The sequence below is a fragment of the Bubalus kerabau genome, chromosome 17, assembly GCF_029407905.1.
Source record: "Bubalus kerabau isolate K-KA32 ecotype Philippines breed swamp buffalo chromosome 17, PCC_UOA_SB_1v2, whole genome shotgun sequence".
NCBI lineage: Eukaryota > Metazoa > Chordata > Mammalia > Artiodactyla > Bovidae > Bubalus > Bubalus kerabau.
Window position 1 is genome coordinate 4649776 of NC_073640.1, and position 15667 is coordinate 4665442.

The 15667-nt window shown below is 59.4% G+C and overlaps 1 protein-coding gene across 2 annotated transcripts in view; it reads left to right on the forward strand.

Annotated features, from left to right (window-relative positions):
- VAC14 (VAC14 component of PIKFYVE complex) overlaps window positions 1-15667 on the forward strand; it is a 76591-nt gene that overhangs the window by 42171 nt on the left and 18753 nt on the right. For both annotated transcript variants that reach the window (XM_055554373.1, XM_055554372.1), the window contains exon 14: window positions 432-564. In XM_055554373.1, the coding sequence (XP_055410348.1) occupies window positions 432-564 (133 nt within the window). The remainder of the gene's footprint in view (window positions 1-431; window positions 565-15667) is intronic.

Here is a 15667-nt window from a genome sequence, read left to right on the forward strand (position 1 = left end):
CCTCTGGGGGTCTGTCGGCTTTATCAACCACTGGGGCTGTGCCTGCCTTCCCTCTTCTCTATGACTTGCCATCTGTTCTTAACCCACCAAAGCCCAGGCGTATTTTATTTATTGGGATGAGTTAAAAATGTGTTCTGTTTTTTCAGAAGCACCTGGCACCTAGCGCCTAGTCTCAAGTAGGAAGTCTTCACTAAGTGATGGAGTGTCCACTGGAGGGGTGGCCAGGGGAATGGGTGCGTTTATAGCGAGCAGGGTTGTATCAGCTTGAGCACATGTGTTTGGTCCTTGCTTTTTTGCTGCCAGCGTGGCCCTTGATGGATGGTGTTTCCTCATCTGGTTGCACAGGGACTCTCCCCACCTTTTTGGCATCGATAACTGTTTCCTTTCTGTGGACATGCAGAATAAACCCTGTTCTGTCCCTTCCTCTGTAGGTACCAAAGGCTTGGAGTGTTCTCCTTCCACCCCGACCATGAACTCCTACTTTTACAAGTTCATGATCAACCTTCTCAAGAGGTTCAGCAGTGAGCGGAAGCTCCTGGAGGTCAGAGGCGCCTTCATCATCAGGTCAGTTCCGGGAGCGTCCCTTCTCCCACAGCCTCGAGTTTCATCCTCACGTCGTGCAAGGGGTCGAGGCAGCCATGGGCTCTCTGCTCGTCCAGTGTGTGATGGTTGCAGAAAGAGGGAGAAGCCGGGAGAGGAGGCTGAGAAGAGGGGCCTGAGAGGCAGAAAGAAGCCGAGGAGAGAGGGGGACGCAGGAAGCCTTGAGGGGCAGGAGGCAGGGAGGAGCCTGCTGAGTGCTGCTGGGAGTGGGCGGGGAGTGGCAAGCAAGGAAACGGGGGAGCCCCAGGGGGAGAGTGGCCACCCTGGGGGTGGTCAAAGGATTGATTCTCAGGAGGAAACGGAAGGGCAAAGAACAGGACGGCACAGTCCCTGCCTGTTGGGAAGGACCACGCAGGGCTTCCTGGTGGTGGTGGGTGTCGCCACCCCCTGCTTTCCTGAGCTTGAGGAGGGCAGGGCTTGTCCGCTTTAGCACGCTGGCATCTGGGGCTGGTTAACTCTCAGTGGCGGGGGTGTTCTGCGCCCTCTGGGGTATTGAGCAGCACCCCCCGCCCTGACCCCCTAGGGGCTAGGAGCACCATCACCGCCCCTGTCGGGACAGTCAGAAGTGTCCCCAGACAGCGCCAAGGGCCCCTGGGGGACAGAGTGATCCCAGGTGACAGTCACAGTTACAGAGGGCAGAAGTGGATTCTGAACCTCACTGGCCAAAAGCGGAAGGTTTCCGTGTTTGTTTTTTCTCATCGAGTTGGGGACTGAAAGGAGCCCCCCCACCAGGAAAATGACAGACACTCCCCACATGACTGACAGCTAGCTTCATGTGGCATTCCAAATTGCAGAGGTGTTGGCTCTTTTGATGAGTCTTCCTTGCCTGGAAGACTTTCAGGAAACCAGTGGAGAGAGGGGCCTTTGAAAAAGGAGTTTATAGCTAGTTTCCTCTCTGGAGAGCCCCACCGCATTGGGTTTTTCCAGCCTCCATCAGCCTGGCAGGCCCCAGTGGGGCCTGGGGAGAGGGTGCTGGGGGTCGCCGACCTCCCCAGACAGCACGGAGTGGGTGCGCGTGGGCGTGTGCAGGGGCGTTCCCTGTCCCATCAGCACCGAGGGTTTGCAGAGCTGGTGGTCCTGCGTCCCCGTGGTCCTGTGCAGAGCCTTCAGGGTGGCGAGGCTTCGCTTACTCTGGGGGGTCTCCCAGGCGTCCCGGGCTGCTGGGAATCCTCGTTGCTGCAGGAGGGGAATGAGAGGAGGTCACGTGCCCACCTGGCTCGGTTGGAGCTGGGCTGCAGACCCCTGCACTCCTCTGACTTTGTAGCTGGCCCTCTGTCCCGTCTGTGAGAGAGGGTTGAGCCGGGTCCCTGAGGGGTCTCCCCACCCTGCACGCCAGGACCTCCCAGCACCTAGCTCCCCAGAGGGTCCTCGCCCCTCGGCCTTCTGGGGCCGAGTCCATCCAGCACAGCAGTTACTTGCTGCTCTGGGGCTCACGTCCCTCGAGGACCACACTGGGGCCTCCGTGGACACGGTGCCTGCCCCCAGGGCACAGCTCACTCCCAGCCCGCTTAGCCAGCGTGCTCTCCCAGCCCCAGGTGGAGAGCTCTGCGGCAGGACGGAAGGCCCTGTCACTGGGCCGCTCACATATGTTATCCCTCCTGCCATCCCGCCCACCCCCCGAAATAGCAGCAGCCCTTGTCATGTCCAGTCACAGCTTCCTCGGGGCCAGGCTAGCCCTGGGAGGCTGACCAGTGTGCCCCGCCCCCCACGTGGAGGAGGCCTGAAGCCATGTACCCTCTTCCTCGTGGCCAGACGGGGTTGAGGTCCTTCAGCAGAGCTTCGCTGGGGCCCGCTCCTGGGAAGGTCAGCCTGCCCACCTGTCTTCCGACTCATTTCCTTACTTTCTGCTGGCGGCTTTAAAGAAGTGCACGCTAGTGATGCACGCAGACGGCTGAGGTGAAGCCGCAGGTCTGATAAGAGACAGTGGATATTTCTTAACCTGCTCTTTGTTGTGTTCAGCCAACTATAAGTTGCTCCCCTCAACCCCCAACATTGAGCAAAGAAAGGAAAGAGACTCTTTTTGCAGATAAGTGGCCATTGTTCCTGCAGTGGTGCGTTTAGCTCAGGGTCCAGGGACGGCGACTGGAAGGACAGAGGCGTCCGGAGTTCTTGAGGACAGACATTTGGCTGTGGGTCTTGGCCTTGAGGAAGAGGCAAGACCCTCCACAGGCTGGGGAGCAGTTCCCCACCCGCCTGGCCTTCCCAGGCTGCCCCTCCGTGGGGGTCGGGAACGGAGCCCCTGCAGGGGTCGGACATCTGCTCCGTGTCCACGTGGCCTTGTTATCGGGTGGGCGTAACTGTGTAGAGGTATGTTGGGTTTGGGGAGGCCAGGGATTCCAAAACCTGATCTCAGCGGGGCTTGCTGTGCCCCGCCCCAGGCCCTTCTTCAGGCTGCAGGGACTCAGGGTGGGCAGATGCTGAGCACAGGTGGTGTGAGCGCCAGCCCTGCCCACACCAGCCCCCGCCCCAGGGCTCCACGGTGGTCAGGCAGATGCCACAGGCACTTGGGAGCCAGTTGAAGAGGGGGCTTCTCAAGTCAAACGACCTTGGGTTCGAATCCCAGTTCCTCCAGTTTTTAGCTTGTGGACCGTCTCCAAGCCCAGTTTGCTCTGAGTGTAAGACACAGTCGTTGCACCTGCCCTGTCGATCTGCAGAGCAAGGTGCAGCAGATGCTGTGCGTTTGGTGCCCACAGACAGCTAGGGGGCGCCGCTGTTGGCCTCAGGACGCGGCCTCGGCCTCCTCCCCCACCCCATGGTCTGTGGGGAGGGGAGACTGGGCCCGGCAGAGGGTGAGAGAACCAACCTTCTGTGCCGAGCGCTGGCTCCCAGGGCGCCACCAGCGGCCCGGCCCGGCCCCGAGTGGGTGTGTGTGTACATTTCCTCTGGCCCGTCCCACCCCCCCAGCCAGTGCAGACGGAACAAGCACAGGGCTTGTTTTCCCACGAACCGTCCCACTATATTCCAGAGAAGAGGAGAGGAGGGAGAAAACGCAGCCTCTTTGATAAACTGCAACATGAACTCCAGCGCAGCCCAACAGCTGTGATCCTGACAAGGCTTGCTTCTGTGCGGAGCCTGCGCGGCTGAGCACGCTCACCCCCGGCCAGCTCAGCCCTCCGGCGGCCTGGGCCTAATCAGCTGTGCCTCCCCCACCCCCCTTCCTCCCTGCTGCCTTGCAAAGAGGGCTAGCCGGAGAATGCTTTCTTTTCAGCCAGTGACTGTGCTGTGAACTCAGGGCTGCAGCCCCAGCCAGCTCCGTCCATGGTGGCTGAGGTCCCAAGCCCTGTCCCGGGAGAAAGGGAAGCCCCCAAGATGAGGCATTGGGAAGGGGCCCAAGTCTGGCGGGGGGAGCTGTCACGAGGCTTTCTTCCATGAGACCCGGACCCCGAGAAGCCCCACTGGGTACAGCTTCTGGTTCATTCTGGCCCTCCTTCGACACAGACATGCCTGGCAGCTCATCCAGTGCAGCCGAGGCCCAGTGTCCCTAATACGTCCCCTGCTAATCCTGTTCCCCCTTACCGCCGCCCCCGGGCTCTGCAGAAGAGCCCCGTGTTGGGGGCGGGTGGAGTGGGAAACTGGCCACTGAGGTGGGTGGTGGGGCCGGAGTCCGGGCTAGGAAGCCACTGGAAACTGGACTGGTTTTTAATTGTGGGGCGGGAGGGGGCGTGGTGGTGCAAGAGGAGCTCTGTTTTCACGCCGTAATTGGGAAATTCCGCTGTGCTGTCCTCGTGCACTCCTCCCTGGGGACAGGCGGCCCTGTGGCCCGGGCAGCCCACAGCATGGGCCCGCCCTCCCGACCCGGCCCCCACTCGCCGTCTGCATCCCCCGGACCTTTGGAGCTCACTCAGCATCGGTGGCACCCCGTTTCCCTGTCCCTTTCTGCATGCCACCTTACCTGCCGGGGTCATTGGTTGGCCCCCAGAGCCCATTGTGCTGGTGAGAATGAAAGATAAATCGCGGGACCTGGCCAGACCCTGTTCACAGAGCGGTGCAGAAAGCAGCTTTTCCCGCGGCCCCCAGCCTGCAGGGAAGCTGCTGGGAGGCCCAGCTCAGCTCTCCCTCGCGCCCCTTTAACGGCATGTGCTCACAGTAAAAACAAACTGCTGTGACAGACACGCGCGCCCCTGGGTTTGTCTGCAGAAGCAGGTCCCAAGTCACCTCCCTGGGCTGCAGGAGGATTGGCGTCTTCCGTCAGTTGTCCGTGTTGATGGGTCCTCTGCCGAGGGGAAGGGGACGGGACACTGAGCAGGGCTGGGGGCTTTCTCCAGGGGATCGCTCCATCCCTCTCAGGAGCAGCTCCTCTCTCTGTCAGTGTTCAGTCAGCCTGCCCAGCTGCCTGTGGGAACCTTCTGGAGCCTTCCCCCATCACTCCTCTCCAGGGGCCAGGGTGCGTCTGTGAGATGAGACGCAGGACAGCACAGGGAGTGTGTGGCAGAAGCTGCTTTGCACAGCCAGCTCCTGACTTTCATCTCCTAAGCGGAACGACGCTGAGGGCTTGTGAATGCAGGGTGGCCCAAGCCGACATGCCAGAGATTGCCTGCAAGAAAGCCCTGCCCGCAAAGGTGAAAAGACGTCCCTGGAAGGGGCAAAAATGCAGAGAGCCCAGCCCAGTCCATTTCCACTGCTCTCTCGTCCTTGGCAAAATGCCAGCATCCAGCACCTCGCAGAACCATCTGCAACCCAGGGCCTCCCCTAGGCAGTCCGCATGCTGTCCTCCATGTAGAACCCACTCTCGTGCACTTTGGAGTTCCCTGCAAGAAGTGACGTCTTTTCTTCTGGAGTATGGAAACCACATGCGATGGGCCTTGCTGGGTCAGGCTGGGATTAATTAGGTGCAGGCAGGAGTGTAGGGGAGGAGAGGACGTGCTGGCCAGAGACAGCCCTGTGCAGTGTGCTCTGGGAGTCTGGGGAGTTCTAGAGGGAAGTGGCCCCACATTCCGAGGGTCCTCCTGGATCCTTGAGGGGGCCACTGATGGAAGCAGGGGATCGAAGGAGGCTTTGAACAGGGCTGCTGGAAGGTTAGAGGTAATGGGTGGACTTAGCAGAGGGAGGCCATGTGATCCATGGAGCCAGCGGTTTGCCCCACATCCAGGAGCGCCTGTGGAGGGGAAGGACTCCGGAGCCACCTCGAGCCCACCGCATGGGATGCCTTAAAAGGCCTCCAGAGACTCATCATATGGGTGGCGGCACCTGCTGGGCCGTCCCAGCCTCCAGTTAAAAGTGCTTGCTTTGTAGTCCACACACCTGCGAAGTGTCGGCTCCCTGCACTGTAGCCAAAGGCTGGGAACTAGACAGTGAATTTCCCTCTGAAGCTTGAGAGGTTGTGGAACCTGTAGTTGTCTCTGGATCTGTTTATACCTTACCTCAGGACGCCAGGAAACTAGCAAAGCTTTGACCTTGGGAAGCCAGACAGCTCGGTTAATTAGGAAGTAGCTGCCGGGGATCACAGTGGAGCAACTGAACAGAATATCAGCAGGTTTGGAATTGGCCCCCAGAGGTCACTTTCATCCTCTGCCTCCCTGGAGGAGGGCTGCACCTGCGCCAGGAGAGACGAGTGGGAGTCCTCGGGCTAAGTGTGCTCTGAAGCTCCGGGAACAGCAACTGCAGAGGCCAGTGTCCGGTGGTGCGCTGTGCCCGGCTCTTGGGAATCTCTGCCTCTGCGCCTTTTCACCTTGGCTTTCCTAGAGTAGGCTGCTCTGGGAGGCGCCTGTGTGGTCCTCCCTTCTCCCCACAAGCATATTCTTCTAGCAGGTGGCCACAGAGATCACATACACACACTCATACTCATCTTCAGTAAAACACGCTGAAGGGTTTCCATCACGTGCTGTTTGGAAAAGGTGTCAGACCAGCTGCCCCTTCCACGTGGAAGGAGAGCTCCCGTCTCTGAGCAGATGCGTCGGAAGGGCCCTGGCCTGGGGGAGTCTTGGCGCCAAATGCAGGCTCAGACGGCAGGCACCCGGCCACGTGACAGAGCACAGCACGCGGGGAGGGGGCTTTGTAAGCCCGGCTGCACGCTCATGGGGTCCGGGGCGGACAGTGGGAGTCTCCTTACAAGCGGGCAGCTTGGCTCCCAGGAGAGCGTGGGCACTGGGCCTTTGCCTTCACCCTCGAGTCTCCCTGCGGCCCAGGAGCCCCTGTGCCTGCCCCTCACCCTTGTCTCAGGGCACCTCCAGGGGCGCTGTGCACCCACCATGGAGCCCAGAGCCCAGAGCCTTAGCTGTCTTCTGGGTGCTGGAGGCTGTGCGGGAAAACCGCCCAGCGTCCAGCCTGGACTTGCTTTTCCTCAGCCTGGCTGGAAGGGGCCTCTCCAGGCATCGCTGACCCACAGGGAACACTTCTGTGGCCACCCCCTCGCCACCCTCTCCCGGCTCTCAGCCTCTGCCTGTCCCCACTCGGAGGGGGACCGAGGATGAGACTGCAAGTCCCTCCCCGTCTCCCTCAGGCCCCGGGCCTCCAGACTCCTGCCCGCCCGCCACGCTGGCCTGTTTCCGGTCTGTATTTAGATGACATCATCTCACAGGAACTGCCTGGCTCTCGGACAGGGACTGACTGTCTTGGTCTAAATCTCCGTTTTGATTCTTGCTCAGAAGAACAAGTCTCAACCCCTCTCTCCTCCCAGCTCGTTTGTTTTTCCTCTGGTTTATCACAGTTGCTCACATCACCTACATTGGCCTCTCTCTCTCTCTTTGAAGCTGAGCTGAGACAGATTTCAAGTGCAGTCCTGAGGCATCTCGTTTTTCTCCAGCCCTCTGTCAAGCATCTGTCTCCAGCCATGCCTGTGACTCTTTCCCTTCCGACACTGCTTTCCTGGGTGTGAGGTTTGTCCCTCTCCACTGGCCGCATGCCCATCGGGGCTGCAGTCGCGGTCCAACGCCCCAGCTCCTGCTCTCGCCCGTGACCACCTTTCCTGAATGTGGGGCCGTCTGAGCCTCCTCGTTTCATTCCGCCAGAGAGCTGCCACTCTAGCCAGATAACGGAGCTCCCGTCTGCACCCGCAGCCTTGTCATCGGCAGACTCGGAGCCTCCTGTGTCCCCAGTTCTGCCTTGTTTTCTCTGCCATTTTGCTGTCTCTCTGGCAAAGCCCTCTTTTCTTCACCACGTGACGATGACACGTTTGGCTTCTGTGCCACACGTCCGTCTCCTCCTGGTCAGGCCACCGTGGCGGCCTCTCCTCCCTCTGTGGCTCAATTTCCACAATGCCTTTTTTTTTTTAATGTAAATTTTTCATTAAATAACACCATACCATATAAAGGTACGTGAATCGTAAGTGTCCTACAGCTTGGCTAGTTTTTGCCGGGTCCCTGTATCCAGGTAACCAGTGATGAAATCAAGCAGAGCGTTTCTAGCACCCAGAGGTCCCTCTCGCGTCTCCTCCCTACTCTTCCTCCCCCAAGTAGGCACTGACCTGACTTCTAACTGTACATTCGTGTACCTGATTTTTTTGTTTTTGTTTTTGGAGGGTTTTTTGTTGTTGTTAACCTGATTTTTTGAGCTATATATAAACAGAATCATACAATCTGTGCTCTTTTATAAGCTTTTTGTTGGCCCACCGCGTGTTTGTGAGAGGCACTGTGTCCACATAGCAGCAGTTCACACGTCTGTCTCGTCCCCCCTGTGTGAGAGCAGGGGCTCACTTGCCCGTCCTGCTGCCATGGGCAGCTGGGCATCTGGGCTGTCTTCTTTGGCACTGCTGTGGATAATGCTGCCTTGGGCATCCCTTCCCATGTCTTCTGGTAGGCACACGTGCACGTTTCTCTTAGACAATGCCTGGGGTTTGCCGGAGCAGGGCCATACACGTGTTTAGCTCTGACAGATAGCTGTCCTAGCTGCACCGGTCTCCGCTTGTATCCAGGATATGTGAGAGCTTTTGTTGCTCACATCCTCACCAACACTTGTATCATCATTTTGCTTTTAGCCGTGCTGATAGGCTTGTGGTGGTATCACCTGATGGGCTTTCGTTTGTTTGGCTTTTGGCCATACTGCTTGGCTTGCAGCATCTTAGTTCCCCCACCAGGGGTTGAATCCAGTGGTCCCTTCACTGGAAGCGCAGAGTCCTAACCCGTGGACCACCAGGGAATTCCCCTCACCTTGTGCTTTTAATTTTCATTTCCCTGAAGACCAATGAAGCTAAAGAACTTCTCATCACTTTTTTGCCTTCTGGATATCCTCTTTTGCAATGAGCCTGTTTAAATCATTTCCCCGTTGGGTTTCTGGTGAGTTTCTTATTGATTTGTGGAAATTCTTTATACGTTCTGAATTCAAGTCTCTCTCCAGCGTGTGTACTGTAATTATCTCCTGCTTTGCGGTTTGCCTTATCGCCCCCTTAAAAGTGTCTCTGATGAACAGAAGTTCTTTATTTCTAATGTAGTTCAGGTGACACGTTTTGCTTCTCAGCACTTTTTACGGTTTGTGGTGCTTTTCTCAGGGGATTAGGAGCTCGTGAGAACCAACCCTGGAGCTGCCCGTGTCTGGTAAGCATTCCCAGCGCGCTGGACTCCGAGTACAATCCGCCTAAAGCCCAGAGGCATTAGAGCTGCGCGCTGGACAGGGTCTCGGAGGCCACCTTCTTTCCGTCCCCCCGTCAGCTGGACCCCAGGGCTTCCGGGTGGAGCCACTTACACGTAACTACAGTCGGCGGCACTCTTGGGGTCACAGCACCAGTACGACAAGGGGCCTTGCCTGGCCCTTAGAGTCCGGCCGAGGCGCGGGCTGCAAGGCCCGGGAACGTGGCGTCTCCCTGTGGTGCCATCTCTCCTCTCAGCCTCTCTGCGTTGGTCTCACTTGTTGGCAGGGAGGTGGCCTCTGTGTCTCACTCCATCTGCTGGCTGTGCCCTGCAGGGTCATGGGCCCCTGGGTGGGGCGGAGCAGAGCGGAACGCTGTCCAGAGGAAAGGGCCTGCCGCTGCTCAGCTGAGCATCATTCTCCTATGTGAAAGTGGAGATAGTGGCCACCATGGTCTCCTGCCAGTTCCTGGGAGGTTACGTGTCCCCACAAGACGGTGCTCCGGGGAGTGTCTTGTACCTGGTGATTGTGCGGGAGGTCCTGGTGGTGACAGTGAGGGTCCTTGCGATGAAGCTCCCTTCCTCTCTGCATGTCCATCAAGGAGCCGGGGCTGGGGGCCTGGCACTCCCGCTCCCCCGTTCCCAGCCCCTGGCTCCTCCAGTGCCATCCGCGGCTGCTCCCTTGGGCTTGGCTCCTGGAAAGCAGGCGCTCTGTGGCTGACTGTCGCTGTCTCTTGTTTTCTAGAGAAGCGTAGGCAAGAAAGCTGCTGAGCAGACTAAGACTAAGACTTGTCCCCCAGTGGCCTCCCCTCCTCTGTCCCCACCCCCACGCCTTGCCCGTCGGGACTCGGTTGCAGTCGGGACACAGACTGGCAAGCCCGAAGCAGGCGTCCCCTGGCCCTCCTCAGGCCTAGGCCTCTCCTCCCCATCAGCCCCATGCCGGGCTGGGGTCTCAGGACCCGGGCCTGTGCCCCACTCCCATGGGGAAGAGGGGCTGCTGCTTGTGGAAAATTGGTTCTGGAACCAGAACCCCAGGCTGTGGACAGGAGACCCAGCCGGCGTCCGCTCTGTGGTCAGCCTCAGTGCTTCCTGGAAAGGTGTATGAAGCAGGCGACACCGAGGGCCCTCCAGGGCGGCGGTGGAAGAAGGGACCCCCTCCCCTCTGCCTGCAGCCTAATTGCGCAGCCGTGGGGGTGGGGAGCCGTCTGTGTCCCTTTGACCTTCCTGGAGACCACCATGGGGGGCAGGTGGGCGGGGGCGGGTCGCGCCTCCAGCTGGTCTGGCCCCTTTTCTGTGGCCGCATTCGCAGCGCTGCAGGGCCAGAGGCTGGCCTGTCTGCCGTGTGCTGCTGTGTCCCTGACTCAGACCCAGCCCTGCCCCCAGCAAGGCTGCTCATGCTGCTCCCCACCTGGGCCCCAGCGTGCTGGCCCCAGGCCACGACTCAGGGGACGAGGGGCACCTCAGTTTGGTCTTGGGGCTCAGTTTGGCGCCCAGGAGGGGCCTTGAGGGCCAACCAAGGCCTCTCACACAGGAGGGGACTCGGGCTCTGCCCTGCGCCACGCCCGGGCTAGGCCGCTACAGACCCAGCCCCCGTGGTCCACGGGGGGGCACCCTCGGGTCGTGGTGGGCAGGAGCGTTGTGGGACGGGCAGGGAGGAGCACAGGCTCACCCAGGTGGCGGCAGGGTCACAGGTGCACGCCTTCTTCCGGGGCTGGTCCTGGGGCGACCTCAGCGTACCAGCCCCCGAGCCAGCCCTGGGAACACGCTCCTGCCTTCACCCAGGTGGCAGTCCAGTGACACAGCAGACGAGTGACTAAGAAATATGAACCCCAGTGCCGTGGCTCCTGCTCTGGAGGAAACGGCAGGCTCGATGGGGCCCACAGGTCTGGGCCTGCGGGGAGGTGGTGCCCGGCAACTCCAGCAGAGCCAAGAAGCTGCGACCTGGATCTTATGTTTTCTCGGAGCATAAAACTGCCCTAGCTGTCCCTGTGCTCAGGCTCAGCTGAAGCTGCGGCAAGAGCTAGCTTTTAGGGCTGCCTGAGAGGTGGCTTGGAGCCAGTGCATTTGCGACCTTGCTGAAAGCGCTTACTGAGGAAAATCGGGGCAGGATTTGGGAGCTGGCTTTTTGTTGTTGTTGTTTCTCCTTTTGAAAATTAAAAAAAAAAAAGCCAGCGCTTTGGCCCTCCTCACCCCGTGCTTCCCCCCTGAACTGCCCCCCGTGCCCGAGTCCGCCGGCCCCAGGCGCTCAGCCCTTCCGCTCTCCACGCCTCCCCCACCCCACTCCCTCTCCATCCCCCAGCGCTTCAGGAATGAAAATACCAAGTGGGTAAAATTAAGGAGCCGGGTAGAGCCCTGGAAATTAGGCCACAGCTGTCAGGCCAGGCAAGAGTCCTCATCTCTGAATGGACTGCCGGGAGCAAGCGCTCGCATCCCCCCCGCCCCCCGTGAGCGTGGATCAGAGTCCTCAGCTCCCCGCCCCGCTCCGGAGGGGCTGCTGCTGCTGTGCCAGCCTCCACTCATCACCGAGCAGGCCTCAGAGACGGGGTCCCAGTGCCCTCCCGGGGGGCCCCAAACTTGAGCAGCAGTGATGCTCTGTGGGAGCACATGGTGGGGGGGGGTGCCCAGCATGGAGGGAGGGGTCCAGGGAAGTTTCTGGAAAGAGAGGCGGCGTCCCTGAGCCATGGAAAATAAGGCACTCGATGGCGGGGAGGTGGTAGGAGAAGGTGCTGTGTAGGAAAAGTGTGCTCAGAAGCCCAGGGCCAGAGCATGGGCCCCCGTGGGGCCCCGGGCAGGCTCAGAAGGCCCTCTGCACCTGCTGTGGGTGTGCGCAAGTGCTGAGAGACACCCCGACATATGGCCACGCTGGGGTGGGTGGCACAGAGCCGGGGGACTGCCTGAGTTCCCAGAGCCCCACTCCCCACGCTTCCGTGAACGGCAGGGAAGTGGGGCCCAGGGCTCGCGGTGATGGGGACGCTCACTGTCCATCTCCAGCTGCACCGTTGGCACCCTCAGACACCAGAGGGTGGTTAAGGAGCGGCTCAGGAAGCTTGCTTGACAAGGGACATGGCCGTTACACCGTTCTGGAAGGTTCAGTGGTCCTGGGGCCGGCAGTGTGAGCAAATAACCTGAACTGAGTCTCAGACCTTCTTGATACCCAGACGTCCCTGCCGTGACGCGTGCGGCTCTGTCAGGCAGCTAGTCCCAGGTGTCTGTGAGCTCAGCCAGCTTGCCTTATCTGTCCCCAGAGAGGAGTCAGCCTCTCCCTGCCTCCTACGGGAGCTGATCCCCTTCCTGACAGACTGGCCTGCCTCCTTCGAGCCCACTCCCGAGGGGCCTCCCGCCCCTCTCTGCCAGTAGCCCCTGGCCTGAGCAGTTGGCAGGTTCCTGGGATTACCTCACTTCCTTCCTACCCTTCAAGCCTGAGCCACCACCCTAATCCAGTTCCTTCTGCTTCTCCTGGCACCCCCAAGTAGCATGGTAATTGCTTTCTCAGGTCTTCAGCTGTGCACCCCGCCTGTGAGTATTTCCCAGTCCCCTGACCCTCTGCAGGAAGACCCTGCGGGGAGCAGGAGGGAGAAAGGACTGTGCCCCCATCCCCTCCCCTGCGGTCCTCTGCCCTGTCTCCTGCCAGCGGCGCCTGCGGTAGCAGCAGCAGTGCCACGTCCTGCCCCAGCCCCGTCACGCGGTCCGAGGGCACACTCCCCCCAGGATGGGGTGCCTGGCCTGCTGGCATAGGGCAGCTGCCCGATGATACCCATCCCCAGCCCAGATCCCGAGACGGGGATCTGTGATTCCAGAGGTCTGGGAAGGTCACAGCTTCTGTTTCATTTTTGTGGTGTTGGGAGAAACATTCAGGCATCCCTTTACATGCTTAGTCTTTCTGAGCCAGCGGGGGGGCTCCTAGGAGAGGAAAGACAGCCATCAAAGATGCGCCTACAGGCCAGGCATAGTGGCTGCAGAGTGGGGCGCCTGGCTCGGGGAGGAGAGGCCAGAGAGGGAAGCAGGATGGATGGGCCTGGACAGGCGTGAGTGCCCTGGGCCCCGGCCCCTGCTGGCCGTCTCCTCAGCCCCCCCGCCTTCCGCAGCCCTGACCTGGCTCTGGCCTCCCCCTCGGAAGGGGCATCTAGAAAGGCGGTCCCCAGACCTTCCATTCTTGAAATCGGAAGGTGCTTACACGAGGCACACGTGACTTAAATAGCCGCACAGGAGGGAGGCTCCCATGCAAGGCTGCAGTCTCAGATCTCCCCTGACCTGGCTGCATCTCACCCACCAGCCCCAGGCCCTGGGGTGGAGGCGGCTTTCCAGTGTTGGTGGGAGGCTGGGCCTTCGTCTCCGTTGATAAGACTTTGCTCTTCTGCTCAGACTCTATTTCAGGAGAAGCCACCCCGTAGTAGGCACTCCTGCCTCAGAGTGGAGCCAGGCGTCTTCTCATGCGAGGAGTATTATGCTAATCACTCCTTGCAAACAGGCAGACTATGTAGGAGGTTTGCCTGGTTTTATATGAAACCTACGCCTTTGAAGCAAAGAGCCACCGTGGCTAAAAATACCATTTCCCGGCTGTTGATCCTCTCATCTGTGCTGTGCTTGTTTCCATTGTTAAATCTCACTGCTCCGCCTCCAAGATCTCCACGAGGGGGTCCACGACGATCCCCAAACATGTAGGTTTCTAAGTGATTTCTGTATTGTTTTAAAAGACATTTTAACTCATGTAAGATAAAAATGGAAATAACGCAGAAGAATGTAGTGTGAAATGTGAGAGACCCTCCCCACTCCTTCCTTCCCCACAAGTAGCCTCTGCTTTCTGTTTCATGTACCTCCTCCCAAAACTTGCCTTTGCGTTTACAAACGTGTGATTCTGTTTGGCTGTGGTGAAAGTTGTGGTTTTCTGGCAGAGGGTTCCAGACTCAGAGTCGTTCTGCAGCTTGCCCTGTGTTCCCTGACACATCAGCCGTCATTTGACAAGCGAATCCATCCAGATCCCGAACTCTTCAGGACACTGCCCTCTCTTCTTCAGGCCGCAGCGGGCCGGCTCAGGGTCACCTCTCCCTGATCAAGGCTGCCATTTCGGGGTTGAACTCCATCGCCCGTTTTTCTGTGCAGCTTCCAGACTGTGGTCTGTGGGCAGTGTTGTGATGAGGCAGACCCCTTGGCTGACACACTGCGGGGGAAGGCATGGGGCTGTCTCTTCTGTACCCGAGACCTGGGACTCCTCAGGCACCTGCAGGACACCGTCCTGTCTGGAGCCCTTTCTCATTCTCATGTGCTTAATCCCATAAAGATCTCCTAGGCTGGAAAGGGACATTCGGATGAAAAGCCTATTTCATGCATCTTAAATTTCCCTGAAAATGACTGATCACAAAAGAAATTTTTGCAGCCTCCTGACAGCGGGTGGAGGGGGGAAGAGAAACCCCCTTTGCATTTGGCCACAGAGAACTGAAGCAGTCCCCTCCACACTCTCTTTGTCCCATCCCTTCGGCTGTGACCCTGCCATCCTCCCAGCCCTTTCACTCTGATCTCTTCACATTGTCCAAGAGACTCAAGCGCCAAGTCTGCTCTGATATTTGCTCTTTGTTACCAGCAGTGGGTATTAGCGTTTCACTTCCCAGTCTGTTCTGACGTTTATCTCAGTGCCCTTTAAGTGGGCACTTGTGAAGAGCTACAGAAAATGATCTCAGATCGTAAAATTCCGTAAAACTCCCAGACGAAAGATTGGAAGGCCAGAAAGGCACTAAAGGTTCCAGCTCCTTGGAGAAGCTTCTCTCCTGCGGAAGCCAGATGTGGCCAGGAAGGCGGGAGAGGTGCATGCGGGGAAGAGGAGCGCTGTGCTTCCCTCCGGGGCCTCTGAGGCTGGGACCCAGGGGAGCGCTGTGCCTCCCCCGACCCCAATCCCCAGGGCTGCCAGGCGGGGACCCAGGGGAGCACTGTGCTTCCCCCACACCCATCCCCGGGGCTGCCAGGCTGGGACTGAGGGCAGGCCGCGCTGTCCAGGCCAGAGGGCTTAGCTCCCTTGCACCCTTCCAATGGAGCAAGTCAGGGCTGTGCACATAGGACCTGGGACCCTAAGGCGGGGACAAGGCAGAAACTCAGGGGAAGCTAGGACGCAGGCCCTGAATGGGTGGGGAGCAGTCGGAGAAGGAGAGCAGCCAAAGCTCTGAGCCAGGCCCAGGCTCTGCAGCCCTTTGCCGGGGCCGTGAAACAACTACCCACGGAGAGCAGCATCGCCGGGCTGGCAGCAGTTCAGGGCGACGGTTCTCAGTCCTCACCGGGAAGCCTGTTAGGGATGCACATCACCTACTCCTGGAGTCCCGGACGGTCTTTGGGTGACTCCAGTGTGCAGCCGGGTTCAGGGCTCTCTCAGTAAGGGGCTGTTTCTGACATGGAGGGCCTCCTGGTTCTGGAGGGTCACTGTGTGACCTTCTGGCTGGGCCAGGACACTGAGACAGGAGGTACATATGGCGCCCACGGGCCGGACACTGAGGCTGCCACCAGGGAAGATGGGAACCCTTCAAGGCACATCCTTAGAGGATCACCATGGGAATGTGAGATACAAGTGGATCACTGTGGTTGCC